Raw genomic sequence first — 22,427 nt, forward strand, 5'->3', positions numbered from 1 at the left:
GCGAAAGGGGATTAGGATAATTGTATAAATATCAAGCAATAGGGAATTTTACTATCTACACAAGACAAAACAATAGAATGGGAAGAAATGTTGGAATAACATTTTAATAATATATTAATATTTTTTTGTTTAACATTCTAAATTAAATTTTAAATGTTAATAAAAGCCGATTGATGTATTTTTAACTTTTTTTTAATTATTTTGTATTAAAAAATTAATATGGTAAATTCAAATAAAAGTTGAATCTAGGACCTAAATACAAAAATACACAGTCTTGACTATTTGTATTTTTGTAATACGATATGTTTCAAAACATATGGATTTATATGTTATATTTTAAAGTTATATAAAGACTAATAGAGCTTTTTACTGAAGTCATAAAAACCGACTAATTATTTGAAATTTTCTTTTTAAAAATAAGAAGCACATAAGTTTATTTAAAGCTAAAAATATTACCTAATCTAAAATTAAATAATATTTTTAAAATGTTAAAATATATCTTATTTTACAAATTTAGTTAAATAATTTTTAAATCTTTAGATAAATATACTAATAATTTGTATTTTTTCTAGCTGGTGTTTTGTATGCTCCAAACTTTCCATTTAAAACAAACTGCTCCACATTCACGCAACTACTCTCACAACCTCTCTGCTTATGCTTGTCTGTTTGGAGCTTTTTGAGACAAAAGCTTTAATGTATATACAGTACCATATGATCTTAACCGTGTTCAGTTTATAAACAACACTTGCCGGCAGTGGGACGTGAATCATTCTAAAGCGCACGGAGCAACAAGTGCTACTCGCCAATTTACAAGCTTATAAGCGTGAGGTAAGCACTTTGTTGTGTTTAAATAAATTGCTTATCAAATAACAAGCTGTCTTAAATGAATTTTTGTGATGGGACTGGCAGCGACCCCCAGGCAATTGTAAGGTTAGGTAAGCCAGCTAAGCGTGTGTACATACTGATGTGGAAAACATATTAATTAGGCCAAAGCGAATCAAACACGATGAGATTGCTAGTGAAAAGCGTTAAACTATGGACGCAGCAGCAGCTGCGCGGAGCGGCAAGCATGGCAACCGGTTCGCAATTTCACAAACTGGCAACAGCCTCAAAAACTGACAACACAGAGGTAAATAAAAACATCATTTGCATAATACATAAAGTTATCAAGCGACTTGATGAATTTGACTATTTAACAGAATCACTTAGCTAAAGCTAACTCACCGCTGACAGACAGCTTTGGTCGCCATCATACATATCTCAGAATATCACTGACCGAACGTTGCAATCTACGCTGTAAGTTTCCAATAGATAGATAAGCTTTCAGAGTGTTTGGTTGTGAAATACAAGTATGCTTTATTTTCTGAAGGCGACTACTGCATGCCGGCGGAGGGTGTGCCGCTACAGCCCAAGTCACAATTATTGAGCACGGAGGAAATGTTGCAGCTGGCGCGCATTTTTGTGGAGCAAGGTGTGCGTAAGATACGCTTAACAGGCGGCGAACCTACAGTACGTCGTGATATTGTGGAAATCATAGCGCAGCTCAAGGCGCTGCCGCAACTAGAGCATGTGGGGATCACAACGAATGGCTTGGTGTTGACTAGATTGCTGTTGCCCATGCAAAAAGCTGGTCTAGATTCGCTCAATATAAGCTTAGATACGCTGCGAAAGGAACGCTTTGAACGCATTTCCAGACGCAAAGGTTGGGAGCGTGTCATCGCCGGCATAGATCTGGCCATACAACTAGGTTATAGACCCAAGGTACAAGCTACAGATTTGTAGGAAGTTATCAGACTAATGGAACTTTAACCTATAGGTGAACTGCGTGCTTATGCGCGACTTTAACGAGGATGAAATCTGCGATTTTGTAGAATTCACACGTGAGCGTCCAGTGGATGTGCGCTTCATCGAATATATGCCCTTTACGGGCAACAAGTGGGAAACGCAACGTCTAATAAGCTATAGTGAAACACTTAAGGTGATACGCGCCAGCTTTCCTGACTTCCAAGCTTTGGCAAATGGACCAAATGACACCTCCAAGGCTTGGGCTGTGCCCGGCTTTGCGGGTCAGATGGGCTTCATTACCTCTATGACAGAACATTTTTGCGGCAGCTGCAATCGATTGCGTCTCACAGCTGATGGCAATATTAAGGTGTGTCTGTTTGGAAACAAGGAATTTTCACTGCGTGATGCCCTGCGGAGTGAGGATTGCACGGAGCAGCAGCTGGTGGAACTTATAGGCGCTGCTGTGCAGCGGAAGAAGAAACAGCATGCGGGTACGTTGAGTCTACAGGTGTTCTACAAAGTATATCAAGGCTTATCAAGGTTCCTCTTTCTCAACTAGGCATGCTAAATCTATCGCATATGGCAAATCGCCCCATGATACTCATTGGCGGTTAGTCCAAGCAAAAACAACGCATCCATCATCATCCACAACAACTGTTTGCTTGCAGGTCTTGGCGGCGGCGGCGGCGACAGCACCAGCAGCAGCAGTACCATGCTACTTCACACTCATCCAGCACAGCGCCTGCAGCTGCGAAAGTGCAGCAGCTTGACGCATATTAACGCACAAGGTAAGGCACAAATGGTGGATGTAGCACATAAGGCGTCAACCACACGAACTGCCACAGCGGAAGCCACAGTACAAGTTGGTGAGCGTCTAACAGCGCTCATAGCCGCCAATGAGCTAAAGAAGGGTGATGTTTTGAGCGTTGCACAACTGGCGGGCATCATGGGCGCAAAACAAACAGCACAGCTTATACCCTTGTGTCACAACATAGCTATCTCCTCAGTGCACGTGGAGGCCAAGCTGGTGGCGGAGCAACTGTGTGTACATCTGTTAGCCACAGTGCGATGCACCGGACAAACTGGCGTCGAAATGGAAGCCCTAACAGCTGTTTCCGTGGCGGCACTTACTGTCTATGACATGTGTAAGGCAGTTTCCCATGACATCTGCGTCACCAATGTGCGGTTGTTGAGTAAGTCGGGCGGCAAGCGCGACTTTCAGCGTTAATAAAGCAATCACATTCACGTTTATGGTTATTTCTTTTTTAATTCCAAGCCAACTGGGCGAATGTTATGCGTGTGTGTTGTTTTTATGTGTGTGAGAGACATGAAAGGTGTAGCCTTCGGCCTTATAGCTAAAAAAATTACATATAACATTAGAATCACCATTATCAGGGACACAAATAAATACGCTTCGTTCGTTTGTTTCGCTTTTTAAGATTTTTTTGGCATTTCCCAGCTCGCAGTTTAAGATACTAAGACATTGCGATTTTCCGCTTTGCTGCCGCTTTCCGCTTCTTCCGCCTTGGCGCCATCTGTTCCAATTTGATCGCCGCGTATTCTGATATTGTGCTCCTCCTTGAATTTGTTCAGCTCCACACCCTTCTTAGCCACATCCTCCTTTACCATCGTAATAGTTTTCTCTATGAAATCCTTGTTCTCAACTAGTTGTGGTAGCACATCTTTCACCGTACGCTCACATAGCACCCCGCCAATCAGACGAAAGCACTTTCGTTCGGGATCTGCAGTTTCAAGAGTTTCTATCACAGTCCTACATGCAAGCAAAAAAAAAAAGCAGGCCGCAGTTAATTTTTGTTTATTTTTAGAGGTTAGGGTCCCCGGCCCCCAGTTCTGACTCACTTGTGCTCGCGCAGGTCCATTTCCAGCGTATTGAGGCTATTGACCAAGTTCCTTTGCTCATTCCTCAGCTGTTGAAAGTGGCCCACGATCTTCTCCTGAGACATTTGCGCTTTAGGGGACTCGCTGCTCATTTTTCTGGACAATATTTAAACAGATGTCTCTTTTTGTAGTTGTTGTTTGAAATTCGTCCGGCAGTGCTGCCACATTAGCTTATTTCCGGCTAGATCTAGCAGTTTCAAGAGTTGGAATAGCTTTGCAATTAGCTTAAGGCCTTAAATCTAGCATTTTAACGTTCATAGCATATTCTAGTAATATATTTTTTTGTGACTTATACTAAATATGTTATAAGCCTAAAATATATCATATTACAGCCTGTTCTGTTAGGTGAATTTTATTCATATGATTATGTTAATCCCATTAATGACACTGCTTTGGACAGATGTGTTTTCGCATATAAATAAATACGCATGGAGCCCGTAGCTTTATTTGCCGTTCAAATAAATACTTCAGTTCAGAAAAATTCCGCAACAATATTTTGTGGAATATAATATTAAGAATTTTTTTCTTGAATTCAGTACTACTTATTATGTTGCTTAACGCATAACGCACAAATGAAGAATGTTCCCAAACCCTAAACAAATATACATTTATGTCTAGTTAAACAAAAAAGCTTATGTAATGCAGAGCATTATACAATATGTTTGCCAATTTAATTTTAGAAATAACTAAGCCTAATGATTTTGTATGTTTGCTGCATGTGCTTTTCAGCGTATTTTTACTTTTTTTTTGGTCAGAATCTAGCCTATTCGGGCGCTCAATAAGTGACAGCACTGCAGTGCGATAGGTGCGAGATATCGGATGTTCGATATCGATATCGAGAGTAAAACAGAAATCTCTAGAGATTTTGCTTAATGTTGAAGTCCATCATATTTTTTATTTTTTTTTTATATTTTGAATGATATTCATGTAATCGGAACACAATATAATTATTTTGATTTATCGCTTGTATTTTTAATACAAACAAATTAAAGTTGCATGACAACTCTATTGGGGTATCAGCTGTTTCAACTGTTGCTCTTCTGTTGTGAATATTTTTGAATTAAAAAAATAAATATCATTTCAGTAGATGATAGCTCTGGCTTACATGATCAGAAAGCATTTCTTGAAGTACATACATATGTATGTAGGTTGAAGTTACTTACAAAAGAGTCGGCTACAAATATAGAGGTGAAGTGAACTCGAATGAGCAGTCGTGCTATCAGTGCTGGAATTGCATTCTTTCAGAATTGGACTCACATATAATATATATATAATATAATAAAAAAAAAACATGAGTGGACAATTACCAGTCACATTTGTCGAAGGTTTTCACAATGTAGAAAAACTCAAGTGCATGAAATACAAACAGCTTGGTAAAACGGGTTTAGAAGTATCGCAAGTTGCATTTGGCGGTGGCGCTCTCTGTTCTAAATATGGGTAAAATCAAATGCTAAAACTAATGTGTGCCACACGTTCATAACAAATAATTCGTTGACAAAGCTTTGACTTGGAGGAGGGCATTAAGACAGTGCAAGAAGCTATTAAGGCTGGCATTAACTACATTGACACAGCTCCGTGGTATGGCCAAGGGCGCTCCGAGGAGGTGCTTGGACTTGCCCTTAAAGATGTGCCTCGAAAAGCTTATTACATAGCCACCAAAGTGGGACGCTATGAGTTGGATTATCAGAACATGTTTGACTTTAGTGGCCAAAAAGCACGCGAGAGTGTGGAGAAGAGTCTGAAATTGTTGGGCTTGGAATATATCGATGTTATACAAATACATGACATTGAGTTTGCGCCAAGCATGGACATTTTGCTTAACGAAACTCTGCCAGTTTTAGAGCAACTTGTAAAGGAGGGCAAAGCTAACTTTATCGGCGTATCCGGCTATCCTTTGAGTGCAGTAAAAAACTTAGTTTCAAGCACTCCCGGCAGAATCGATGTAAGTATATACATACAATTTTTTGATCAATTGAACCCTCTGCCATTTGGTTATGAATAGATGGTGCTTAGCTACTCGCGTTATACGCTTTCCGACAACACTCTTTTGGACTATATGGACTACTTTTTGTCGCAGAATTTAGGCATTGTGTGTGCCGCAGCTCATGCTATGGGCCTGCTAACGAATGCTGGACCTCAGCCCTGGCATCCGGCTACCAATGACCAAAAGCACCAGGCGTGTCAAGCAGCCAAGTTTTGCCAAGACCAAGGAGTGGAACTAGGAAAATTAGCTTTGTACCACACCATACAATTGAGTGGAGCGACCACATTTTTGATTGGAATGCAAACGCGTTCGTTGTTAGCAATGAATTTGGATGTTTTCTACAATGGATTAAATGGCAAGGAGCAGGAAGTGCTGCAGCATCTCTATAAAACGTAAGTGATGCCAATGAATACTCGGCTTTAATCTGAACGACTTGCGTCACATAACCGACAGATTCACTGTTCTCTCTCTCTTTTTATACGCTTTTTGATTTTTATAATATAAGATGAAGTAGCAGACTCCATTTATTTTATATATTCGTTATTAGCAATAGAATATGTAGATGTAGCCGTCTGTCAGTATGTATAAGCAACAAGAACTCAGAGACTAGCTATATCGACTCAGTTTATCATACTGATCAACAATATACATGTACATATCTTTTTGGGTCTGCCACGTCTCTTCCTCCTTCCCTGTTAGATACATTTGAACAACTTCATAATACCATTTTGCATTTTATTTTTTTTAAATATCAAAGTGTACTTATAAAAAAAAATAAAAAATTACAACGTCCAACTTTAATTATCTTTCAGCACTTTTATACGGCCATTCAACTGGGAGGGCATTGAACTGGAACGCTATTGGGCCGCGATTAAAGGTAATAAATAAATATTTAAATATTAAAGTTCTGTGAATTGAATTAATACAAGTTTTGAATAAAATTCTATAAAAATAAAATCAATGCAAATAAAATCAAAAATTCGCCACTTCCAAGGAAGAGCATCCGTCAGGGTTGTCCTTACACCCGGTGGCCTAGTAGCGATTTGGTGCCACTTAAGACCAGCTAATGAGTCATAAAAACTAGACATCTGCATGACTGCCAAAAAAACACATTTGAATAATTCAGTAAGTGTAAATGATTCAAAAAAGAAGGCTTTCAAGTAACAAATAATGCTGATCAAGCTTTCGTTCATTGAAAGACGAATTTTCAAAGTGATATAAATAAATACTCACGTGAACAATCCACAGCAGCATCGCAATCGCCTACACTTCGAGTTATTTCGAGTTATCTAAACAAAAGTTTAGAAAATAAAATTATAGGTTAAAAACGTATTTATAATTCTATTATTTAGATGCCCACGAATGAGAACAAATTTCATAAATTATAATTACACTACGTTTTTCTGAAAATAAACAATTTTATTTATTCTATACTAACTATTTCAATTTCCGGGACGTCATCGAAGGTTCACTAGACGAATAGCGCGGCTTATACTGGGTACTGGTTAAATGAAAGAAGAAAAAGTGAACAGACCGCCCCGTTCTGCGCGCTGTCGCGAACGTGGGTCTGAACTTTTGATCTAGTGTGCAAATAGATCAACAAAATTGATTTTGGCACTTTAATATTTGTAATAATCAATATTGCAAGTTGCTAGAAAATGGATCAAGACCCATTTAATCAAAACCAGCGGCATAGAGCGGCCTACACTTGATAAAATGAGGAAAATCGTTGGTGCACCTGCAGAGCTGCATGGCAACTTGGAAAAAAATATAATAAATGCTATTAATGGTAGTAGTTATAGCAACATCTTTATTGCAACGACAACTACATTAAAAAGACAGAAAAGGCACCACCCACTTAACCTTCCCAGTACACTGTAAATATAATCAATCATAGCATTTACTTTATTATCCACTCAGATCGCACCTGATACTCAAATAAATACATATATCAACAAAAAAAAAAAACAAAACTTAAGTGTAATAAATGTATGTTCTCTATCATTGTCAGTAAAACGTGATGATACTATTGTCTAGTCTAGTTTTCCTTGTTTTGAATTAGAACTCAATAGAATTGAAAAAAGAAACAAAGTGGCACTAAAATTGCTGAAATAGCTTCCTGAGTTTTCAAATATGCAAATATGGTTGTAAGATTTTTAAAAAACATGGAGTCTTACTGCACTTCGTTTAATGCATTTGTCTATTTGGGACAAATCCATACATATTTAAATAAGTTAAATCTGCACAGCCCTAGTCGGGGCTGCTGTAATAAACCTAACTTGTCGACACAATTGTGACTATTTGTGGCCTCCGAAGGCAAGAATAAACTTGTAATTTTAATACATATAAACGAAAATCGTCACAAATCATTCTCCTGCCTTAAAGCTGTCCGACCTGTTTAATACGCTCCGCACATCAATCAAATAATAAACTCTACTAATACATCTTCTACCTATAAACCTTTAACTTAAATACTATAATCTATTAATAAATCGTACATCACACATTCTCTATCACTTTGGAGCGCACTGTAAATTTGTATTCCAGCAGGCACGCAAACTCACCACTTTGTTTAGATTAGTTGAATATCGACTAAATGTGGAGGTCGGTTTTGTTAGTGCTGTAAAGCGCTAAAGATAGCGCGGTTGAATTATTTTTATAAAATGTTAGTGTAAATATTAAGCAAATGTGTGAATTAATTATTCATAAATTAAAGCTCTTTGTTAAAAGAGTGTTATGCATGAAACCTAATTGTCAGATTGCCTAATTGACAGGCTAGGATGTGATTCGATACCATTACTAAGGACAGAAGACGCTTCTGTTTAACCAGCTACAGCTGCTAGACACAATAAAATGGTAAGTATTACCGCAGGTCATCCAATCTTGGCAGAACACCGCTCATCAAACATATAATACGTGCCATTAAGAAATCAATCAAGCACCGCGGTAATTACCCAATGATCCATGTATGTATATCTGTCGGGATCATCTAGTGACATACTAAGCTAATATATACTTATATGTGTATATTATACCCAATTTTACAACTATATGACTTAGCTTTTGTGACCTATAAGTATTAATACTTTTAGTTCATAAAATAAGCTACGAGCTGTCGCAGAAGCCAAGCTTTAATTAAAATATAATCAATCATAACCGTGGTGTAAAGCTCAAATATTTTTAAGCAAGCTCAGTTAATTCGAGCTATTGCTTATGTAAATTAAAAATTCAAAATTTAGTGTAAATAAATTTCGGCCCACCGTTGATAACATTATAACCCATTTTACTTGCTAATTCGACAGATAAATATTGATCAAGTCGAGAATCTTATTTTGTACTTGGTTAGCAAGAGCTGTTGTTCATTCTTCTATAGACAAGTAACTAATGCAGTTATTATTATTAATCTGCCTTCTGCCGCTGCTACAGGCTGCCTACGATGTAAAAGGGCCTACGCAGAATCTAACGGCTTTTTTACACGCGCGTCAAAAACGTTATATGATGGTGTATGAGAATGGCGCCACAGTACGTTTGGTCGTGGGCCCAGTAATGGCCATACAGCTTAAGGATCCGGTGGCCTGGCGTAGTTTTCTCAACTTTTATGTGCTACATTTCGGTGCATATGCCATGCCCTCGGCGCCGCTTTATCCCTGGGACAAGTGGGAGACGATCTTCGAAAGATCGTTGCATGAAAAAATACGACAGCTGGATGCAACACACGAGGATGACACACGCCTGTTTGCCTACAGTGCTCTGGAGCACTACATGGACAATGCCAATGGCAGGGAGGGTCGTGGGCGAGCGTGTTTGCTGCGTGCCTTGTGCGAGAATGCGCAAGTGCATCATCACGTCGGAATTATGGCCGAGTTGCTAAATGTGCTGCTAACGTGAGTAAAATTTTTGAAGCCAAGCGCGCTTCTGATAATGAGAGAGTTTTGTGAATAATTGCAGACCAGGCAAGGCGCGCCTGCAGGATTGCTACAAGGAAGCTTATGCAGCGGGCTCCGCGGGTGTCGATTGCCTGCAGCAGTTTGCTTCATGTCCGCGTGGGCAAAGTGTGCTGGATGCGTTTGCTATGGAGGTGACCCACTAATGTATGCATCGTGTTCAAATTAGTTTAGCTGGCTAAGCTAATGGTTGGTTGCGCTGTTTGTAAACGATTGACATGATTCTAAACTGATTTCTGTGCTCTTTGGAAGAAAACATACATATATACATACATACATACATATAAGAAAAACAAACCTAACATTAATGGCTTGTGCTAGTTGCGGCCAGGGGGTAAAAGCGCTGCGCTCATGCAGTCTCCATTTTGTCAACAATGGCGTCAATTAAATGGAAATGCAACGACGTCAACAACTATAACAGCTGAGCTAGCTAAAAGACAATAAATGCGTCTTAAGTGGCACATTAGACTTACCTGCTAAGGGCACAGGGTGCCTCAAACCATTAGGATGCGCTTGGGCTATAAATAAAGTTGCAGTTGGAGCACCCTGTATGCGTATCAGGCGAGGCTTTGTATGCACAGCTAATTCAAATGCGATTATGACAACGCGAGCAACGTGGATACGGCTAAGAGCATTTGCAGCAGGCAGACAAGAAGTTGACACAAACAGGAAGCGGGGGGCTGCGGCAGTTGCGAAACTTTGCGGTATTTGAACTTCTGATGCTGCATAGGTAAGCAGCCTGAGGCGTTTATGCGGGCGTTGATTACGCGAATATGAGTTAAGTCAAGAGCAGTAGGAGCAAAGAGAGCAGGTAGTGCTATTAAAGCATTAATCTCAGCTAAATTTAAAAAAACATATGTCAGTTTCTTAAATTTCAAATCATGCTAACTTCACGCGTATGAACCAAGTTATTTGCTGACATGACGTATATATGCTATTCCTCTTTTTCTGTTGGCATCACGCTCTTGCGTTTAGTGACATTTCCTGCGTGCGGCTTTGACAAGCAAATTATGCAACAACTGCGACTATCTTAAGAACAACAACAACAACAACTACAAATACCCATTAAGCACAAAACTTTATTGTAGTTCCATCAAATATGTAGTATGAAAAGCCATCAATTAGTCCGTCCGTCCGTCAGTCAGTCAGCCAGTTAGCTGTGCTCCAACATCAATAGCTCATCGAGAAAGTTACTGCCACGTGGACAGTCCTTATAGACGGCCAGGCAATTGGCACCCGCCTGTCCGGCAGCAAAGGCATCATGATAGCAGTCATCCAGGTCTGCCTTGCCGGGACTAAAACCAAATGTGAGCAACTTTAATAAGCAATTAGCACTTGAGGCTTACCTTAAGACAATGTTGAGTATTTCGGAGAAGATGCCCACATGTTGATGTACCTGCCCATTCTCGCAGATGGACCTCAACAGGCACTGTCTGCCCATAGGCATATCATTGTTGCTCCTGCCTATAAACTGCTCCAGTGCCGTGTACACCAAGAGGCGTGAGTCATCCGCATACCTAAGCTTGCCGGATGCGGTATGCAACTCAATATTCCGTTGCATTTGCTGCAGCGAACGTGCAAAGTTTACCTCCCACTTGTCCCAGGGCCAAATGGGCGTGGTTGGCAGACTATAGGTACCACCTTGTATATTATAGGACAGCACAGTGGACCGAAAGGTCACATGATCGCCCAAAGGTATAGGCATGGACGGTCCCATGCTAAACTTAATGGAGCCGCTGTTCTGATAAATAAGTCCGCGTCGCTGGCGATGCAACATAAACAGCGTCAGATTGCTGCCGCTGCTACTGCCGCAGCCGCACCATAGCAACACGCTGAGTATGAGGGCACACCGAGTCGTCATAACGGTAGCGAGTGTCAAGATCAACTGCTAGTATGACGAAAAACTGTCTAGTGCTAAGTAAGCCATCAGCCAATAATGACAAGTGGAAATTTTAAGTGGCAACAACATTTATTTAGCCAATTAGCATACAAATTGTTCATGTTTGCTTGCAATTGTAACGAAATACGTTAAAGATATTTTTTTTTTTGGTCAGGGTACGCTCTGGTTGCCCGGCAATTGACCTTTATGGCCAAATAGTAGACCATTTATAAGCCCATTAAGCACACAATCTAGAACGTAGAACGTTTTCGCAAATTATTTAACCAAATAAACATAAGGAAACTGTGTGTGTGTGTGTTCTTGGGGCTGCGATAGTGTGGCCAAGGAAACAGTTTTGCTGCAGATAATATCCTTGCTGGTTGTTTGTGATTTGTCGACGTGGCCGGAAATGAAAAGCAAACAACAACAGCAACCAAAGCAGCAACAGCAGCGCCAGAAGCATACAAATAAATTTGCTTAAATAACAAACAGCAAGAGTGAAAGCGTTCTAAATGCTGCTGCTGGTGCTTAGATGCTCTTCTGGGAAATTATGTGAGTATGTCATAAATTAAAAACAAAATGCTAATAAGATCGGTTGGTTTTAAGGCATTGCAATTTAATAATTTGTAGGTCTTGATTGGGTATTTTATTTATGTAATTAAATGATTCTTCAGTCGTCGATATTTCTAGAAAAAGAGTCTGCAGCTTTGACCTTAAAACCTCTTTTTCTCATTATCTTGCTTAATAATTTATTGAACCTTTTCTTCAGACTTATACTAACACTAAATAAACTTAAAACTTATACAGTAAACAGTCTAGGGTTGCACAATCTTTTTAGATCTCTGGCAAGGTAGTTAGGGTTATAAGTTAAGTATTCACCGCTTATGCTGTTCAATATCTTTTACTGGGCTCCCTTGGAGAATACCAATGTTTCTATTGCTAGCCTTACCAACTTTTAAAGCTGTATTTACTCAATACTTAAAGAGGCAAACAAGCCTTTGTTACGTAAGAGTAAATCTCTGATTACATATTTTCCATAGAATAATGAAATGTATACATTTAATTTAATCTCAATACTCGTTTTGTAAATTCTGTGCATTCTAATATGATCTCAAGTCAGAGTAAAACAGCACCGATGTTTAAATCGACCAAGACGATACAATAAACAGTTACATTAGCTGACACACAAACTTTGTTGCTAGGAGCTTGACATGTCTGACAAAAGCACAATGCTTTGGAAGCTGCCAAGAAACCGCACTCCTTCCTTCCAATACTCTTTCAATATACCCAGCGCTCTCTAACACACACAAATCCTTGCCGGTTTCGTTCATTTCCGCTTGGGGTAACCACAAGCAACTTACAACTTACACCAAACAAAAAACGCAAACGCAACGCAAATAAATTCGTGTTGACAATTTGAATGATTTATTTATGGGAATGCGTAGACGTATAAATTGAACAAAAAAATGAGAAACACCGCAAAGAGCAAACGGAAATAGCAAAGGAGTTAAGTCCCTCGAGCAAATAAACCAAATCAGACAGACTTGTAGCTAAGTAAAAAGATAAACAATATAAAATAGTTGTTCTAATAGTGGTTTAGTGTCCCAGATGGCACATTCTTTTGAAACTAGTCTATGTATCGGCTTATATAATCTTTGCTTAAAACGTAGCTTAAGTTGGAGCTATTGGATATAAATTTAAAAGCGAGTGCAATTAGGCAGCGGTCAGGGCTAAGCAAAAGGTTGGGGTTGGCGCTGGGTACAAACATTTCTCAAACTGTCACAAAGCAGCGCTTTGACATAAAACCAAAACCCAACTGATGGCACCCAACCCGCGCGAGGGAAGGCAAAGTGAATATAGGGATAGGGGGTAGAGCAGGCGGTAACTGACATACCAACTGTATATAATATTTATTATGTTGGCATAATAAATTGCAACATGGGGCAGATTCATTTTCGCACTTGCGGACATTTTTCATTTTGCTGCTGCTGCCACTGCTGCCCGGGACAGCAGCTGGTGTTGCTCAGCTTCAGCTAGAACGACTTGTCTATGTGACAGCGCAGAAACTGGAAGCAGTCTAGAACTGCACTAAACAAAATTGCGCAACTTAATAGCACTATCATTTAAAATTTTACTTTACTTAAATTTGTCTACAATATCGCCAGAGGAAGAGGAAGGTAAGATCCAAAGTCCTAGTCCCTTAAAGCTGCTAACTATTTAGTCTTATGTTTAATACAATAAGAAATAAATGGTAATCATGAAACGCCTTTCTAATATAGTTTCAATATTATTTCGGTTTATTCTGCCCTTTTTTTTTTTAGAGTGTAGGTATTGTCGTGTAAAAGCTGCTCAGTCGCCACTGCTGATGAACCCAAAAAAAAAGAATATAAAAAATATATATATATAAAAAAAAAAAAACTTGTTGCCGTCTGCTTGGCAGTGAGCAACTTCCTGGGCAACTTGCCATGTGCGCATTTTAAAGAGGAAATTTAATAAACCTTGTCCTATTTCATGCTCATTAGTGTCATGATAAATTTTGGAGCACCAGCTACGCAGGTAGATGGTACTGGTAGCCTTGCGTGGCAATTGTGGTCTCGGGGTCGTGAGTGTTGCGAAAGGCCGCAGGCCGCTTAACTGTTGCATTCCAGGAGAAAAGAGGCCATAAATAAGAAAAGTTTGCGCCAACGTGGAGACAACTTGCCACTTGCCACTTTGCCTTTGATTTGCCAGTTTGCCAACATTTTATGGCCGTTTAATGTGCTGACATGTCGACAATTACTAGAGACAAGTTGGCGCTGCAGGGAGACTTGCCTAGTCTATATGGTATATATAGCCAAGCCATACATAAATTTAACCAATAATCTCATTGTTTTCACATGCGCATCATTTGCGCGGCTTTTAGCGTCTGGCAAACACTTTCTCTTTGTTGTTATACACTAGCCCCAGCTCCACTCTGTTCTTTCCCTTGTTGTTGTTGCTGGTGTCGGTGTTGGTGTTGCTGCTGTCAACAAAGTTTTGCAGACACAATATGTCTGTGACGGTTGTCCATGTCTGTCTGTGTGTTGCTTGCAGCTGCCAACTGATGTAGCTAGTTTTATAGTTGATGTTATTACTTTTTTTCGCTAGTGCATGCTGTCTCTTTCGCTTAAGCAGCTGCTGCATGTAAGAGAGCAAACAACAAAAAACAGTTGACAACTGCAACTAGTCGAAGCTAGCATACACTTGGAAATGAGCGTTGAAATGAGCGAGCAAGGATTATTTATTATCATCGGCATTGTCAGATTATTGAAGGACTAACAATTTTGTAAACCTTATAAATCGCTTTTACTGGGACCCTGATTGTGATTATTAAAATTGAATTGCTGAACACAACATTTTTTATAAATAGCTTATAAAGTAAAGAAGTTTTTAGCCTCCATAGAAATCAATTAGTAATAACAGCACAAGCGATTACGATTTAGGATCTCCTAAAAGTAGGCAATCAGTTCTAAGTGAAGTTGTCAGGTGGAGCCCGTAAGAAAAATTTTATATTGAGCGTAATATTGATTAATATCAATCAAAACTGATAATACATATACGCCAAAATTAAAGACATAATGCTCCTGGGCTTGCAAACTGTCTTCTTAAATTAAAACCCACATCTGCTTTAAAAAGCGTAATTACGATTTTACTGGTTTTTGCGGTTTTGCCGCATTTATTTTTGTATGAAAAATCAGAATATATTACAGAATATGCAAAAGTTGAAAAGTCACAGATGTATGTAGACTTTTGTCATATTATGTACGATTTCAATAAGTTATGGCAACGTCCATTTGGGAAGCTTCGCTCTCTGCTTTGACGAAAACTGCCCTCATTGCTTATAACATAACTTAACTTAACTATTGCTCAGTTTGCTGCTTTTTAAAATTAGAGTATTTTTTTAAGCGTCACTGTTTAGCCTGTTGTTATCTGTTATCGACGTTCTGCCGGCCGACAACATTTAAAGCGCCATGAATATGCAAAACTTTTCTACTCATTTTTTGTTTGTTGCATGCACAAGTTACACTTACATATACATAAATCTAAAAGCCAACAGCAACAACAGTTAGAATATGGTGCGAGACAAAGTTTTGCGCTATTAGTCGCCTGCATTGGCAACTGCTGTCTTTCCAGCTCTCTCTCTCTACCCCACGCCGCGTAATAATTCTTCAATAATAACAGCGCGCGGCGAGATTGGCCGGGGGAGTGCAGCCGGGAGATGCAGCCAACTCTAAGTCAGCTATAAAATAAACACTGGCGCACTTCTTGCACGTTTAGCATGCTCCACTCTATTTTCGCTCATTCGCTTGCTCATTCTAACCACAGCTGACTATGCGTTTTCTCTTCTTGCTGCGTTCTTTTTTTTATTTGTTTCTTTGTTGCGCATCGCGGTTTAAGTTTTTTCTCTGCGGCTCAACGAAAATTTGTTTGCATTTGCAATGCAGAATTAAATTATTGCTTCCTCTATCGCTTCTGCAGAGTTCCGTCTACATTGCGCCTCACTCTTCCACATTCTCCTTCTCCCTTTCCCACCCTATCCCTGCTATATCTTGTTGTGTTGTGCACCGCAGCAACATTATCGTTCGGTTTGGCGTTGGGTTTTGGCGTCTATGGGGCATATTGATTGGGAAACCGGAGCCCACTGGCGCTTAAATTGTCGGGGAAGTGTTTGGCATATTAGATTGCGTTCGAGAAATTGGCTTGAGCAGGATATACATATCCTCAAAAGTGTTGAGGTCGATTTTATTAAATGATGTGCTGGGTTAAAACCAAAATTCCGAAAGAGATTTGTTGTTTTCTTAGCTGTCCAAGCTAATATCCCATAAAACTAAATTTCCATTGCGTATTAATGTACACTCAAAAAAAAAAAACAAATATCGATGGTATGCTAAATTTTATTTTTATTTTAATATACAAACTTCAAACTCGATTTGATTGATTTGAAGCTTGAAGATAGTTTAGTTATTAACTATCCTGGCTTTGGAGATTTTGTCGAGTGTACGACATTCCTTGGCTCCTGCTTGCATATCCTGTAGATATCGTTTACTTGCCGCTCTGCATTCATTTCAAATATTTGGCGCCACATTTTACAAATAATTTTCGCATGCATATTTTTCCGGAAGACAGCAGCACAAAAAATACGTTAAAAAAACGCAACACAGGACATTTTTTTCTTGGATACTTTGCTGTCTGATGATTTTTATGCTCCAAACGAAATCAACTAACCGGGACCAAGGCAAGATGCCCGGCTCCACAGCCAAAGGACAATGGCAACTTGGCTTGTCTCAATGCGTGTCTCTAAATTATGCAGAGTAAGGATAGCGTAACAAAAAAAAAAAAAAACACTAAAGAATACTGTAGGTAACCAGTGCCAGTGCTGTCTGGGAGGGAAGTTTGCCAGCTTGTGCTCTCTGTGTGCCATGACCTGGCCTAGCCCGATGGCATCGCCTGGCCTGAGCTTTGAACTCTGTCCCCCAGCTCGTTGGCATTACTGCATACTAAAAGTCAGTGGGAGTTGGCTTAAATATGTTTTTGTTATTTATGCAAATTCGTTTGTTGCCGCCACTACTTGCCGGCAAGACGACTTTGGCTTTGTTACTACTATTGTCATAATGCTTAGCGTTACACATGGCAGGGGTGTCAAAGGGAGCTGAGGGGGAGTAGGAGTAGTGTAACCTGTTGGCATTTGTGACGCTTTGCCTCATCGCCTGCTTGTTTATGTGGCAACACTTGCGCGCTCTGCCTGGCACATGCATTAAATTTATGCAAAGTTTTCTTGCTTCCTGTCAGCAACAGCAGCAGCAGCAGCAGCACCAGTAAGCAATGTCTTGCAACTTGAGCCCGACATTTCTTCAATTCCCAAATGCTATTACATATTTAATGTTGCAACAATGACAGCTTAGACACACACACACACAAACATACTTACACATTTACCATACATAGATAGATATACATATCTGTGTGCTTGTCTATTAGTGCTTGCTGCAGTTTATTACATTTTTATGTCATAATTTATAATATGTTTGGCTCTGGTTGCCCAATAGCCCTCCCCCTTTCGGTTGCACCCTCTCTTTGTCCACATATCCTGACATATTAAATGGCCAACGTTCTGGTTACCAGCAAAAACAACAACAATGCCGAAATAAATTCTTGGCAATTTATGGTAACATAAGGTCAAAGTGCTTGGGCTGGCTAGTACAGGCAAAAGCACAAACACTTGAACAAAAACCCAAAAAGAAACCTAATTAAAATTTGGGACTTTAGTGCTTTGGGGTTAGAAACAGGGTGTTCAACTAGGATAACAATAGTACATGGTTCTAAAATAAATGCTTTAGATACTTGCATGTTTAAGCTTAATTTACTTATTTGTTTATTTGAATATGCAACATACATTTTTCTTTGTTAATTTATTTATTTTAATAAATTGTATATTTAACGTACATTTTAACTCGAAACTACTAGAATCCCAGTTAACGACAAACTGGGCACCCATTAGAAACAAATACTCAAGCACACACATTCCCTCACACATTGCTGTTAGTTCAAATATTGTGAGGCCTCCTCACCAACAACGCCCTCAAAAATAGTAGGCGTGGCTGTGAGCGCTAGTCATTTACGACAGACAGTTAGTTAGTTAGTTATCCGAGTCTGTATGCGTATCGAGTGACTGTGTCTGTGTGCTTGTGTTGTGTGTGTGTGTGTGTGTGTGTGTATTTGGGCGTGTGCGTGAGGTAATTTATTTAAATCCCACTTGTAATTCATATTTTAGAGGCAACGTTAAACGCATAATAAGCAATGCCAAAATTTAGCAATAGTAGTAGAGCTTAGAGCCAAAAAAGAAGCCTAACTAGCTTTATGTTTGCGTGTGTGAGCGTTTATTTGAGACTAAATTCTGAAATTTGGGCATGCTGTCACAGAGGCCGTTGCTTGGAGCTCGTGTCCGGGTGTAAATTTGCAGATAAGTCGCATTAGTTAGGGACCCTGCTGCTGCTGATGTTGCTGTTGTTGTTGGGTTATTATGTACTTAACGAGTGTTTATTAGCATTTTAATTGACTTTCGGCGCATGAAAGCTGCGCACATTAGTCAACCTTAAGTTCAGGCTCTATACCCGGGGCGCAACTTTAATTATGCTGCTGTAACAACAAGTTAAGGTCTTAGATTACAAACTAAAAACTAAAATATTTGCATCAAAATATTTGCTTAGCGCTAATCAAAGCATACAAAATTGTAAAAAACTAATTGGACGCGCAAAAAAAGGAAATTTATGCAAATGTCTAAGTGGGGTAGAGCACCAAAAGGGGCTGTCGTTGTATTGCGGGCGTGGCATTTGCTTGTTAAAAGTTCATTACACTCATAGAATGCTTGTAAAGCGAGATGATGAATTAATCTACAGTGTGCAACGAAGCGCGCTATTGAGTGGGCACGCCAAGAGAGCGCAGCAGCGTTAAAGAGAGCGCCCAGCTAGTGAGAGCGCGCGCGAGCAAAAGAGCGCGCACTTATATAAAATGATGAGTTTAATTTGTATGCAAACAAGTTGGCGACAAAGCGACGCTGACGTTGACGCTGACGCAAGCAGTGGACCTACAATAATTAAACACACACACATACACACACACACGTCGACGCCTACACAAGTTTACGTTTGTCGCTGAGTGACGCTGACATATGCGAATGGACAGATGAGTGTTAAAGCAATTTTATCAAAGGGTTAAAGTTTCAAGCAGAGCAGGAGTTAACACTGCATGTGACAATTAAAAATCTACATACATACATAGTTATCATAGTTTCAAACTGATTTAATGCACATTCAGTTTAATTGAATTCTAAATAGAAGCTTATTTTGTAAGCAAACTCCAATCTCTTAACAGTAAATCTTGTATACTTTACAAGAAGCTACAAAACGCTTAATTTACGCTCGTACATTAGGCGTTACTTTTAATTGGATGCGCAGAGAAAATGTTGCGCTAGAGTTGAGCGCGCATAATTAGCATAAACTTAAACAGTTAATTAGCGTAATAATTGCGTTACATTTGCAATACCAAAATGTAAACGAAAACGAAATTGGTCCGTACCACAAAAGCAAAGCAGAATCGCAAACAGCTTAAGAGCACGAGCACACACACACAACTCTAACTAAAACTAAAACTATTCTATTGGTGTCTTAATTAGCGTGCGTGTTCAATTACAATTGAAGCGCCAGAGAAAGCGTGCACTCTCTGCTTATGTGAATGTATGTGTGTGAGGGACAGTGGGTGGCTGGGTAATAAGCCATTATCAGCTGCTGCTGGTTGAATTTATTTGCCAGCAGGCCAAGCCAAGCCAAGGCAGCTGCCAGCCCTACGTTAGTGAATGCCACTCATGAATTTCAAATAATGTCGAACACTTTGACTTTGACTTGCTGCCGTGCACTGCAATGTGATAGAGGGTGGCTTACAACTATTCTTGTTGTTGTTGTTGTTGTCGTGATTCTCTCCGCGATGCTTGGCATGCCAAAATCCAATGAAAGACGTTTAGTTTGGACCGCCTGTCCTTACACTCATGCCCATGCTCTCATCTTCCTGCAAACGTCTTCGTCTGCTGCGTCTGCGTCTGCGTCTGTGTCGCACGAAAATTCACAAAGAAAACAAGCAATGAAATCGCATAACTAACAATGAATTCCTAACTTGAAGCTACTTGAGCAACCAGAGCTCTGGATAAACGTGGTCTGCCCACAGCACACGTATTTCTACACTGCGCAAAATTCTCCGAGTCTCGAGTCAAGTCGACAATTGCAGCTTCCTGGGGACTTCATAGCACAGAAAACAAAAAGGAAACAAAAGGGGAATATGCTTTTCCTGACTAACTTCATTCTTATGCTGTTTGTGTGCGAGTTAGTCGCGATTTCTTATTTATGCGCTATAAGTTAAGCTCAACCGAGGTATGCCATGCCCTTAAAGGAGTTGCATGCATTTATAGTTTAGTTTTAACATGATTTACAGGGTATATGCAAGTGTTTACTTGAAGGCAACAACAACTGTTGTACTTGCTGTCTGGCAAGGGAATTCTTTAGCCAACTGAAGCTGCTTAGTTTAGTTGCGGGTGAATATTTGATTTCCACTTTTGCTGTTTGCTGTTTGCTGTTTCGCTGCGGATTTGCCACAGACAAAACGCAGTAAAGCTTGCCACATGCACATCGGATTTAGTTTTGGTTAGACATAGTAGCTCTGCCATTTAGTAAGTAGTATTCCTTTGCTACATTGAATTTGCACTTAAATATGTTGGAATTTGACAGCTGCTTGGAAGTAAACGTTTACCGTACGTTTGCAAACGTTTCTAAACGTTTATCAAACGTGCATTGCTCTGCTCTGTGTATAAAAGCTGCTGCCGCAGAGGGCTTTATCAACAGTTGACTTCTGAAACAGCAAGCGTACACATTATCGGCAGTATAAGTTTCTCATAACAGTGTGTTATCTCTCAATCACGACACACACAATGAACGGACAGACGGACAGGCACACAGGGGCAACAGCTGATTTACTAACCGAACTCATAAGCCAGTCAAAGCGAGCGCAGTCGCTGCTCGTCAATGTACTGAATGAGCTCGCTCTGGCAGACCGAAGGCAATCAAGAGCGCAGCCTGCAAAGAGATATAGGTGCCGTTGTCATGACTATCCCTATGACAGTTCTACTGACTCAGAAAGTGATTTACCGTTCGTAAGAGAAAACGTTGGCAAAGTGCGTGCTGATAGAAAGCGCAATCGTTCTCACTCTCGTGGTCATTCGCGTGGGCGATCGCGTGGTCGATCGCATGGTCGATCGCGCTCGCGTTCAAAAACACGACAAGAGCGCAAGCAAATGTCATTGGCTGTAAAAATTTAAAGAGTGCCAAAGTAAGAGAGCATTTATGCTTAGCGTATCATCGGAGTTGCTTAGTACTTATTTATTCTCAACTAGTTTGAAATACAAAAAAGCTTTTTAATACATAAAGAGCGGGTGAAATACCAAGTTGTATTGGCTGCATATTGTTAGGCTTAGGAAGTTATTGGAAATCGTTAATGACTTACAAAAAAAAACTTACTAAATTTTAACATCACAGGGTCGTACATGACTCATTACTTATATATTAATAGAAAAAGTATAAATAGCTTTTAAATAATCAAAACAAATTTTACAATCAGCATTAAATTCTTTGGGTGAACATTTTCTAATGAATTTAAATTTACATATGTACATATAAAAAATTTGAAATTGGAATTTATTTATTTAACAATTAAACATGTTGCACATTAAAATAATCAAAACGTGTACTGTCTTATGAAAAATAAACGTAGTTTAATCGGGCATGCTTTAGGCTAAATTGCTGCAGTTCTGCAAAGTCACCGAACTCTAAGTGAAGCCAATTCAATAAATAAACAAACATTTAAACAAACAAACTACATGGAATTGTTTTATTACATAAGCAAACAAAGGCAAATATTTTTGTTTTAAGGGGGAGGAAAAACAAAGCAAAAGGCAAACAACATTGGCCCCAATAACCATTTGCAGCTAAAAATTCAGTTGCATACTTTGGGGCGCATTGGCTGCCACTGCTCTTGACTTGTATTTCAAGTGCATAGAGGCTGCTGGTGCTGCTGCTGCTGCTGCTCTTGTTGTTGTGGCAGGCTTCATTGTGTCTCGTTGCATTGTTGCGGCCACTTTGCTTTTTAACGAAACAATGCCACAGACTGCACATGACAGCGTTTCAACTTGTTGTACATACAAATGCACAGATGCATGCCCCTTACTCTTGTTGTTGTTGTTGTTGCTTTTATTGTTATTTTAATGTGTATGCCGCATGCTGCAGTAATAGCAGCAACAGCAGCAGCTACTCTGCGCATTGCTGTCTGTTTGCTGTTGCTGCTGAATGGCGCGATAATCACGGCTAATGCAAAACGC

The 22,427-nt window shown here is 39.6% G+C and overlaps 5 protein-coding genes across 7 annotated transcripts; 3 read left to right on the plus strand and 2 right to left on the minus strand.

Annotated features, from left to right (window-relative positions):
* Positions 1–754: 754 nt before the first annotated feature.
* LOC108600360 (molybdenum cofactor biosynthesis protein 1) lies at positions 755–3,027 on the plus strand. 2 transcript variants are annotated; one of them, XM_017987893.2, is made up of 8 exons: positions 755–828; positions 910–930; positions 987–1,129; positions 1,200–1,296; positions 1,370–1,761; positions 1,817–2,276; positions 2,345–2,395; positions 2,454–3,027. In XM_017987893.2, exons 3-8 carry the CDS (start codon positions 1,007–1,009, stop codon positions 3,011–3,013), a joined length of 1,683 nt encoding a protein of 560 aa, XP_017843382.2. In that variant the 5' UTR covers positions 755–828; positions 910–930; positions 987–1,006; the 3' UTR covers positions 3,014–3,027. The 2 variants fall into 2 exon arrangements, with proteins under 2 accessions (XP_017843382.2, XP_017843381.2); XM_017987892.2 differs by having other exon boundaries at positions 763–828; positions 910–935.
* On the minus strand, positions 3,027–3,940 carry LOC108600363 (probable prefoldin subunit 2). Its single transcript, XM_017987895.2, has 2 exons — positions 3,646–3,940; positions 3,027–3,556 (listed from the first exon to the last, which is right to left on the minus strand). The coding sequence occupies exons 1-2, from the start codon at positions 3,774–3,776 to the stop codon at positions 3,253–3,255; spliced, it is 435 nt and encodes a 144-aa protein (XP_017843384.1). The 5' UTR covers positions 3,777–3,940; the 3' UTR covers positions 3,027–3,252.
* A 1,033-nt stretch (positions 3,941–4,973) lies between these two features.
* LOC108598980 (L-galactose dehydrogenase) lies at positions 4,974–7,166 on the plus strand. 2 transcript variants are annotated; one of them, XM_033293612.1, is made up of 5 exons: positions 4,974–5,121; positions 5,185–5,626; positions 5,687–6,060; positions 6,481–6,545; positions 7,135–7,166. In XM_033293612.1, the coding sequence occupies exons 1-5, from the start codon at positions 4,976–4,978 to the stop codon at positions 7,149–7,151; spliced, it is 1,044 nt and encodes a 347-aa protein (XP_033149503.1). In that variant the 5' UTR covers positions 4,974–4,975; the 3' UTR covers positions 7,152–7,166. The 2 variants fall into 2 exon arrangements, with proteins under 2 accessions (XP_033149503.1, XP_017841244.2); XM_017985755.2 differs by lacking the exon at positions 7,135–7,166 and adding an exon at positions 6,663–6,748.
* Positions 7,167–9,052: 1,886 nt separating this feature from the next.
* On the plus strand, positions 9,053–9,854 carry LOC108599375. The gene is made up of 2 exons (XM_017986181.2): positions 9,053–9,552; positions 9,617–9,854. Exons 1-2 carry the CDS (start codon positions 9,053–9,055, stop codon positions 9,756–9,758), a joined length of 642 nt encoding a protein of 213 aa, XP_017841670.2. The 3' UTR covers positions 9,759–9,854.
* A 911-nt stretch (positions 9,855–10,765) lies between these two features.
* On the minus strand, positions 10,766–11,479 carry LOC108598137. Its single transcript, XM_017984754.2, has 2 exons — positions 10,959–11,479; positions 10,766–10,907 (listed from the first exon to the last, which is right to left on the minus strand). The coding sequence occupies exons 1-2, from the start codon at positions 11,471–11,473 to the stop codon at positions 10,766–10,768; spliced, it is 657 nt and encodes a 218-aa protein (XP_017840243.2). The 5' UTR covers positions 11,474–11,479.
* Positions 11,480–22,427: the final 10,948 nt, after the last annotated feature.

Source organism: Drosophila busckii, chromosome 3L (assembly GCF_011750605.1).
Source record: "Drosophila busckii strain San Diego stock center, stock number 13000-0081.31 chromosome 3L, ASM1175060v1, whole genome shotgun sequence".
Lineage (NCBI taxonomy): Eukaryota > Metazoa > Arthropoda > Insecta > Diptera > Drosophilidae > Drosophila > Drosophila busckii.